General features: G+C 35.2%; 1 protein-coding gene across 1 annotated transcript in view; it reads right to left on the bottom strand.

The window, feature by feature from the left end:
- Positions 1–785: 785 nt before the first annotated feature.
- The window catches only part of SOX30 (SRY (sex determining region Y)-box 30), an 89972-nt gene continuing 80735 nt past the window's right edge, over positions 786–10022 (bottom strand). Inside the window, exon 5 of the mRNA XM_006901969.1 lies at positions 786–1167. Within this exon, the coding sequence (XP_006902031.1) occupies positions 786–1167 (382 nt within the window). The remainder of the gene's footprint in view (positions 1168–10022) is intronic.

The following is a 10022-nucleotide window of genomic DNA, read 5'->3' as shown; positions in this document are numbered from 1 at the left end:
CTTGTGTAGTTCCAGAGGCTATTAGGTAAAAGTTTAGTATCTACCTGTGGTATGGAAACCATCCTCAGATGAATACTTGCTTTTCTTATGTCTATGCCCCAATAGAAAACATCCAACAAGGATAATTTTATCTATGTTTATTTAATTACAACAGAAATAGAGCAATGTATACCAAATGGGGGGGGAAATATCCAGAAAAGATGATTAAAATTTTTCAGGACAGAAATTACTAAACTTGGCAGAAGTAATTACTTATGTGCCATTAAAACACATTGGCAACTTATACAGTTGGCTATTAGTGTAAATTAAAGTTAGTAACTGAGTCCTAGTTCACCACTAAAATTATCAAAGTATTTCAAAATGTTATGTAAAAATTGACAATAGGATTAAGTATTAAATAAATGCCAAACAAAAATAATTTAAGAAAAATAACCATATCTTGGGATAAAATACAAATTATACTTGTCGTACTACATATATACACACTTCCTTTTCCCCTTGCATACAATTATGAGGAAATAATATTTTTCACATTACAAAGAAATAATAGTTCATGTTGATGATAAGTTGCCATACAAAGAAATTCTTTCATATCTTAAGCATTCCTAGTATAAAACATTAGGAGCTCCAGTTTCATTAATCAAATATTAATGAAAATTTGGTTTTGACTCCTCAACTCATGGCTGAAAACTTCTAGCAAGCATTCTAGGTTTTTTTCTCTCACACCAACTGACCCAAAATATATTTTAATAAATGTTTATTATCTTTGAATATTTGTTTTAAAATTATAAATTTCTAAGCACTTTTTCTTCTTCTTCATCATCACTGTCAGTGACATTTACTTGCTGGATGCTAGACGGAGTAGAGGTTGGGGCTGTGAAGACATTCTCTAGGGCTCCAATGTCCAGCTGAGGCACAGGATTTAAGTATTCTTCTCCACTGTGGCCATGACTGTTATAGTATGAAGTCCCATCCATGCTCTCACAACTCCGAGAGTCTTCACTGTGTGTGCGTTCATCTGGGTAGTCTCTAAAAGGATAGTCTCTATTCAAAGCTGAAAACATGGCCTCATGTTTTTGGTACCTGTCTTCATAATAACCAAGGCATTCTGGCATTGAACTTGGAAAATTTCCATAGCCAAAAGGAGGTCGACTATAAGGGCATGTGCTGCAGCAGAAACAAAGAAAAAAGGAATTAGAACATATTTTGTCCACATAATGTCTTGCATTGAGATTAACTAAGCAAGCTAGCGGCTTCGTTTTTGAGGCATGGAAAGTTCCCAAGATCCTTTCTGCAACTTCTTCATGTAGTCATCTGCTCTTTTCCTTACTATACCTAGGCCCTAAGCAAACTAAAGTGGCAGTGTAAGCTTGTGACTGAAATACTGGTAATCTTATCTCTTTTATCAGCCTCAAGTTCCCTAATTTTTGACAAGATTGATAGGAAAAATTGCTAATCTCAGCTTTTTTCTGGTGCTGCCTCATAGGTTTTGGATGCAGACATGTATTTTACTATGCCAAGAACTGACATAAGAAGGAATGCAACAGTTGTTCTTACAGGCATTTGATAGAAAAACAGCTCATGGTACAAAATGCAGTTGGATTGAAATAAAGAGCTCCTGGAAAGAGGAGTGGAGGTTGCTGGAACAGAAGATGATATTTTCTTTAAAAATTTACATGCCATAATAAAATAAATTGAAAATACTTGTTACCAAAATTATCTTTTAAACTATAAAGAGGTAAATTATAAAGTTATATCCCCCAAAATAGGACAGATCTTCCTCCTTGGGGAAAAATATGAAAAAAAGATCAAAAACATTTTTGAAACCCTAAATTTAGTATTACACTATGGTTTTGGGGAATTTGACAGGATTCAAGCTATAAAAAATTAAAATACATAAACTTTCATTTCTTCTTATTTATATATATTATTTCTATGATAATTTGTAGATTCTGTTTATTTTTATTTCACTTTTTTATTGGTTTTCATTTAATCATTCATACACTGTGTTTTGTACATGTACTTTGTATTTTATATAATCATTCACATGCATTATAATTCATGTAATTAATTACTATTGCTCTATGCCTATTGCTGAAGTCCTCACTGAACATTTCCCTTTACTTCACTGCCCCCTTCACCCACAAACCTCTGCTATCCTGGTAACTTTTCCCCTTCTCCTTCTGAATATTTATCCATATCTTGTTCAATTATCCTCTTAAGTTCAGAATAGTAGTTTATGTAATTGCTCTTATGTGATCGATATATTTCACTCAGCATAATGCTATCTAGTATCTCACAAGCTATAGAGTATTTTGTGAAGTTGCTTGTCCTTAGTGCTGCATAGTATTCCACATGTGAATATATCACAATTTCTCAAGCTATTTGTTTGTTGATGGGCATTGGGCTGTTTTCATTTTCTTATTGTTTTGAATAATGCTGCTACGAACACAGGTGTACATATCTCCATTTGCTTCTCAGTTCTGATTTAATTGGGGTATATTCCTAGCAATAGAATAGCTAAGTCATATGGGATTTCTACGTTCAGTTTTTTACAGAAACCTCAAACTGCCTTTCATGGTAATTGTACCATTTTACAACCCCACCAGCAGTGCTTAAGAGTTCTAATCTCTCCATATCCTCTCCAACATTTACGCTTTGCTATTTTGCTAAACTTTGCTACTCCTGCTGGCTTGAGATGGTATCTCACTGTTGTTTCCAAATTTGGCCATTCAAACTTATTCATCAATGGTTTTTTTAAAAAATATGCATACACTTATAATAAAGAAAAGTAAATTGACTTTTCAAAATAAAATTTTTTCCAGAAAAAAATAAAAGCATATCCTCCCATTCAAAGGCATAATACAGGAATCACATGAGGTATGGACAAGATTAACAAGTCTTTGGGCTCATGTACTCCATCTAGTGACAGATGACATACATAATGATGATGCTCATTATCAGAAGCCATGACAAATTCAATTCTTTCACATTAAAAAAAAAGGTCAACTCTGTTTCTTTATTTTAAAACATTAATTATGATGAAATACTAGACTATTATTTCAAACTTTGATTAACTGAGATATCTTCAATGATTTGGTGTCTCATTCCTAAATGTTTAAGTGCTAAGTACCTTCACTCACTCACTGCCAACTAAGTCAGTTCTAAATTGTGGGAACCCTACACCAGAATTCAAAGGCTATAATCTAACAAGACACTTCCTATCTTTCTCCTGAGGAGTGGCTGGTGGACTAGAACCAATAGAGACTTGGGTTACTGGATTAGAAACACAACTCCATATAGCCTATGTCATCAGAGCTCCCTCTAGAAACTTTACCTATGTAAAATATCTGAAATATGAGACAAAATGTACAAAATTAATATTTTTCTTCCTATTGCAACATCCTAATCCAGTAGCCTTTTAATTGTTGTAAAAATATAAGTTACATATCCAAACCACATTCCATTGTCTTAGAGTTAATTCAAATTTATAGCAACACTATAGAAAAGAGAACTTCTCCATAGGGTTTCCAAGATTATAAACTTTGCAGAAGTAGACCACCACAGTTTTCTCCTGGAGTCACTGGTGGGTTTGAACTATTAATTTTTGGATTAGCAGCTAAGAGTTCAACTACTGTGTCACCAGGGTTTCTATATAGATGACAAATAGCTTTTCATGTATACAATTCATTAGGGTCAATCTCATTGTATAAACTTCACCAATATCATTTGCCAATTTCAGAGATTTTTCATTTAATACAGATAACCTAAACAAATTTGGCTTCCACCCTTGTGATTTGCTCATGTATCCCAAGCACCCATTTTAGGTCACACAGTCCACTGAGTTCCACAGATTTTTCAAAGAATGCTCAAATCTACCTCATCTAGAATGTCTTCACACCAACTAGAAGTAATTCCCTCAGTAACTCATTTTTTTAAGATTCAATGCATGAAAGATGCTATGGAAGGTTTTGTGAATAATTAAAAGTGAACAATAAGCCCTGACATCTGGGTATATATTAGACATATGCTAAAGTCTATACTGTTAGTATCATATGGTCATATATGACTCTGGCAAAGACAAGTTAGTGTTACATCCAGAGAATGAATGAATACATACATACATACAAGGGTGCTCCTAGAAGGTCATTGTAGTTTTATGCACTCAAACTGGGACAGACTCACAGATGACCCTCTAGAGGGATTTCAAAGGCAGTAAATGGCACAGGAGGAGATTGTCCATACTTTTCTCATGGAGCAACTGGTGGATTTAAACTGTATGTCCTTGGGATTGTAGTGAAAGTTAGTATCACTAGACTGCCAGACCTCCCTCCTAGGAAGTTATATGGATGAGAACAAATAACTATAGAGGCATTATAGAACGACTGGAAAAGCATGAATTAGAATTAAAGAATATTAGTCAACAAGTAATCATCTTTCATTGTCTTCTAGGCACTGAGTTAAGAAGTTTATATTTTACCTCCATTATTTCTCAGAGCAAGCCTGTAAGATAGACACTTTAAATATCTACTTCATAGATGAGGGAACAGAACTTTAATGAGATTAAGTAACGTGCTCATGTATAACAAGTAAATAATTTTATTGTTATTGTCAGGTTCCATCAAGCCAAGTACGACTCATAGTGATGCTATGAACAACAAATTTGAACCCTGTCATATCCTGTACCATCTTCATCATTTCTGACATACTGTATTGATTGCCACAACCCACCTTAATGAGGGTCATTAAAATTATGTTGAGAGTTGATAAAATTGACAAATGGGATCTTTTTTTATTCAAAATGGATGACCCTGAAGGACATTATGCTGAGTGAAGTACCTCAGTGACAACAGGACAATATTGCATAGGGCCAGTGTTGTAAAAATGGGACTGACATCATGGTTGAGGGGAGGGGGAGGGGAGGAATGATGTATGCTGCATTGAAATGGATGAGGGAGAGAACTGTTTTAAAGGGATATATGATTGGGAATTATTGTAATGATAGTCTAGAATGAAGGCTGCACAGTGGAGTGGACTTGGGGGAAGGAACTGCATAACAAAGAGTTTTTCTTTTCCTTTTCAAGGAGAAGAGTGAATTGGGAGAGGGGTGGGCAGGGAGAAAAATGCAACAGTGAATGATTGGAAACTCTAAGTCTCTGTAAACTTTCATTAAAATTAAAAAAAGAAAATAAAGGAAAAAATGGGACCTTTCCATTCCAATAGGGTGAAAAGAAAGCTCACAGACTAGGAAAAAAATATTAGGCAATGCCATTTCAGACAAAGGTCTCATAACTAAAATTTACAGAATATGACAAGCTTCCACAAAAAAAAGACTAGTAACCCAAATACAAAATGGGCAAATGACATAAAAAGATTCTTCACAAAGGAGGGCATTTGGATGACTAACAAATGCATGAAGAAATGTTTAAAACACTAGCAATAAGAGATACAAATCAAAACATCAATGAGATACTATCTTACCCCAGCAGGAGTAATAATTTTTTAATACTTTCTTAGGTTCTGTAATCAAACTCATGTAGATGAAATACCTTAACATTTTTAGATCAAAGTGGTTGTTAATTTCTTTACAGTGTCAACTCAACACAATACAACTGGGATACTTTTTCCAAAGTTGACAGAACAAAGCTGAAGTTTGAAAAAGTTAAAATTACAGCAACAACTTTTCTAGCTTCTGCAGTCATTGGAACAAAAATAACAGAGACATCTAGCACACTCCATTTAAAAAAATATACAAGAATAATAGAAAACTCATCACACTCCATTTTTTTTAAAAAAAGGGTTTTTTTGTACAAACCTTCAGAAAATAGCCATGTTCTGTAATCATATCTGGAATGATTTTTTTAACTTATCAATCAACATCTGAAAAGAAAATATTCAAGAATAATAGAATTAAAAAAAAAACAGCTCTGGATGTCTGCACTGGGAGATGACACCTGCACCAGAACAGACACCTGCACTGGGAACTGAAGCCTGCACTAGGAGTGATATAATGGGAACAACACACAGGGAGTGACATGCCAGGAGTGAGCAGGACAGCTGGAATTTTAGTGAGGTACTTTGTGGGTATCACTGCTGTTTGGCTGGATCACATTATACCCCTTAAGCTCAAGTAGAAAATAGCAAAAGAGCTGGAGCTTGAGTGAGGCAGTAGCCTCAGTTCTCGAAAGGAAAACCAAGGCTTCCTGGTTTTCCATTTAATTCTCCCTGCATACCCACCCTTCATGCATATCCACACACTCCAGCATGTATCTCCATGTTCTGCCTTGCATCTCCTCACATCCAGTCAATTAACTGTCTTCAGCCCAGAGTGAAGTGGACGGCCTAGCTGCAGCAAGCAGTTGTCTGACAGGCAAGGCTGCTAATTCACAGGCCTTTTCTCTCCAGAACTGAAGCAAATCTTCCCTTGAGTCAGAAGTTCAGAGGGAAACCCAGTCTGGGTAGCTGCCCCACCCTCTTCTGGAGCAGTGATGTCAGGTCAAGAATGTGCTATCGCTTCAGGCATGAAAAACTCAACCACAGAAATGTCACATAGGAAGCAGGCTACTGGACCCCCTGCGCAAGCCCAAAGCAAGATGTCATCTCTTAAAAATGACACAATAAGGGTGCAACAATGAATGAATGGAATCCCAAAATCTCTGTAGATGTTCATTGAAATGAAAAATAAACAAGCTAAATTATAAATAAATAAATAAATAAATAAATGACACAATATCAATGGATTTCCTGAAGCCAGAAAGTCTAATGAAACTTTCTAATATGGAATTTAAAAGAACAATGATTGAATTATTTCAATGGGTGGAAGACAAACTTGAAGAATTACAGGACACTGAAAGCAAAAACCAGCAGGGGCTTAAAAAAAAAACAACCACAAAAAAAACCCAACCAGAACAATGCAGATAAAACAAACAAGGCATCAGAAGTTTTGGAAAAACAAGAAACACAATACAAAATACGAAGAACAATGTTGCAGATGCTGTCAACATGATGGTGGGACACATGAAAAGGGTTGAAGAGATGGAATACAGAATAGTGAAATAAAATTGTCACCACTGATCTGCCAGAACCAAAAGAAAAATTTAAAAAAAAAAAAGGAAAAAGAAGAAAACCTAAGAATAATGTGGGACACCATCAAGAGAAATAACATGCACATAATTGGAATCCAGAACAGGTAGAAACAAGCAAAGGCACCAAAAAAGTTGTGGAAGAATTACTAGAAAAACATTGCAGACATAATGAAGAATGAGAGAATATAAAATCAAGAAGCTGAGTGAACACCATATAGAATAGATCCTAAAATAAAAACGCCAAGGCATATCATAGTCAAATCTGTGAGAACCAAAGGTAAGGAGAGAATTCTGAAAGCAGAGGGGAGAAACAAAGAGTAACCCTATAAGGGAGAACAAATAAGTTTAAATGCTGATTTCTCAGCAGAAACCATGTGAGCAAGAAGACAGTGAAATGACATATATCGAACACTTGAAAAATGCAACTGTCAACCAAGAATATTGTCATTATTGTTGATTGCCTTCAAGTTGGGCATGACTCATAGTGACCCTATGAACGAAAGGCCTGAAGCCCCTCTACAACTATCAACATTTATCAAAATTCATAGAGTTTATGGAGGCATGTCATTTAGGAAGTGGATGCCACTCCTGCTTCCAAAAAGTGAATTTCAGTTAAAGTGTAAAAGAAAGGTAAGAAAATGTTTAGCCTTTAAAATGGGTGAAATCCAGTAAATAAAGTTCATTGATAGTTACTCATAACTGTTTCAATCATTAACTCTTAAGAGATGGGAAAGTAAAAACAGAATTTAAGAGGTGGTAAAATAACACAATTTAAGAGCCTTGAACCACAACAGAAAAGTTCAATGGCAAAGGAAAGTAATAGTCACTAAAGAGTATTACCAATTTGTTAAGGCATTTAAAAAACAACAAATAATAAACTTAGCATAGTGTAACATTCTTTGTTTTCTAGTGGTTTCTAATTTATGTATGCATCTCTTGTTTGTTGATAGCTTACAGTCCAGAGGGCAGAAAATGTCATGAAAATATCTTCTAACTGAACAAGATAACACTATGCAGATTTAACTAAAGACCAGTAAAGTGTTAAAGTACCATACACTTCCCCTCTTCATCTCAACACCCCTGTTCATTGTAGCTAGCAAAATTGTCCATCAAATATGGAGAGATCAAGATATTCTCAGAAAAACAGAACTTAAGGGAGTTTTCAAAAACAAGACCAGCATTACAGGAAACACTGAGAAATATCCTCCTTACAGAGGTGCCACAGAAAGCAGGATGGACCAAAGTACCAAGCAACAACACCAAAAATAACAAAATGATAGCAATAAAACCTTGCCTCTCAATAATCTGGGCCTGTTGCAAGAAGGGACCAGTCCTTGGAGAGTGACATCATTTTGGGGAAGGCCTAGGGGCAGCGCAAGAGAGGAAGACCCTCGATGAGATGTATTGATTTAGTGATTGAGGTAATGGGAGTAGGTGTGTTGGAGACAGTGAGTTTGGAACAGGATAGAGCAGGGTTTAGGGCTCTTGTACATACGGTTGCTATGAGTTGCAAACGACTCAATAGCACATAACAACAAAAATAACTCAATAATCACACTGTACGTGAATGGTTTAAATGCACCACTGAAAAGAAAAAGAGTAGCAGATTGGATTTAAAAAAAACAAAATCCATCAATATGTTGTCCACAAGAGATGCCGCTAAAAAAAGTGAAGATAAGAATATACCAAGCCAATGGCAACTAGGAAAGAAAGCAGGAGTAGCAATGTTAATATCTAATAAAATATTTTTAATGCAAAACCAACACAATCGACAGGAAAGATCACTACATAATGCTTAAAGAGTCAATAGAACAATAAGATAGAACCATAATAAACATGCACCAAATGATAGAGCTGCAAAATATATAAAACAAACATTAACAGAACTGAAAAAGGAAATAGGCAACACCACTATAGTAGTTGGAGACTTCAATATACCACTCTTAAGAAAAGATAGAACTACCAGAATTAAACCACACAATAAACCAACTCAATCTCACAGATAATTATAGGCTAATGCACCCCAAAAAAGCAGTTTACCTTCTTGTCCAATGTGCATTGTCAATAATAGATCATATTTTAGGTCACAAGGCAAGCATCAATAAATTAAGAAACACAGAAATAATACAAAGCATCTTCTCAGGCCACAATGCTACAAAATTAGAAATTGGTAGCACGAGGATAAGGGAGAGAAAACAACATACAATTTGGAAGCTGAACAACACCTTGAACATGAGTGGGGACTAGAAGAAATAAAAACTGAAATTAAAAAATTTCTTCAAACAAATGACTGAAAACACAACAAACCTCTGGGAAACAGCAAAAGCAGTAATCAGCACTCAACTTTTAGCAATAAGCAAACACATCAAAAGGTAGGAAAAAATGACCATTGACTCTCTAATCCAACATCTCAAACAAATTTAATAAAACAGCACAAAGAAAACCCAACACCCTTTAATAAAACAGAAATTATAAAAAAAACAAAGCCAGAAATTGGTTCTTCAAGAAGGTCAATAAAATCAACAAGCCACTAGCAAAACTAACAAAGGAAAAGAAGGAAAAAAACAGAAATAATTCGAATAAGAGATGAAATGGGCAATGTCACAACAGAAACAACTAAAATTAAAAGGGTAACAATGGACTATTATGGAAAAGTATACTCAAACAAATATGAAAACCTAGAGGAAATGGACAAATACTTAGAAATTCACAACCTGTCTAAACTGACACAAACTGAAACGAAACACTTGAATAGACCCATTATAAAAGAAGAATTTGTATTATATTTTAGGGCATTATTTTTATCATAGGAGTACGCAATGAGGGTTGCAGAGTGGATTATATTTGGGGGTAGGGGGTGGGGTTTGGGGAGGTGCAGGGGGATTGTGTACCAATGAGGGAGTTTTTCTTTTGCTTTTCAAGGAGAGGAGCAAAGGG

Source organism: Elephantulus edwardii, unplaced genomic scaffold, assembly GCF_000299155.1.
Source record: "Elephantulus edwardii isolate Elephantulus edwardi_28Jun2011 unplaced genomic scaffold, EleEdw1.0 scaffold00354, whole genome shotgun sequence".
NCBI classification, from domain to species: domain Eukaryota; kingdom Metazoa; phylum Chordata; class Mammalia; order Macroscelidea; family Macroscelididae; genus Elephantulus; species Elephantulus edwardii.
This window is presented reverse-complemented; position numbering and strand designations above follow the sequence as displayed.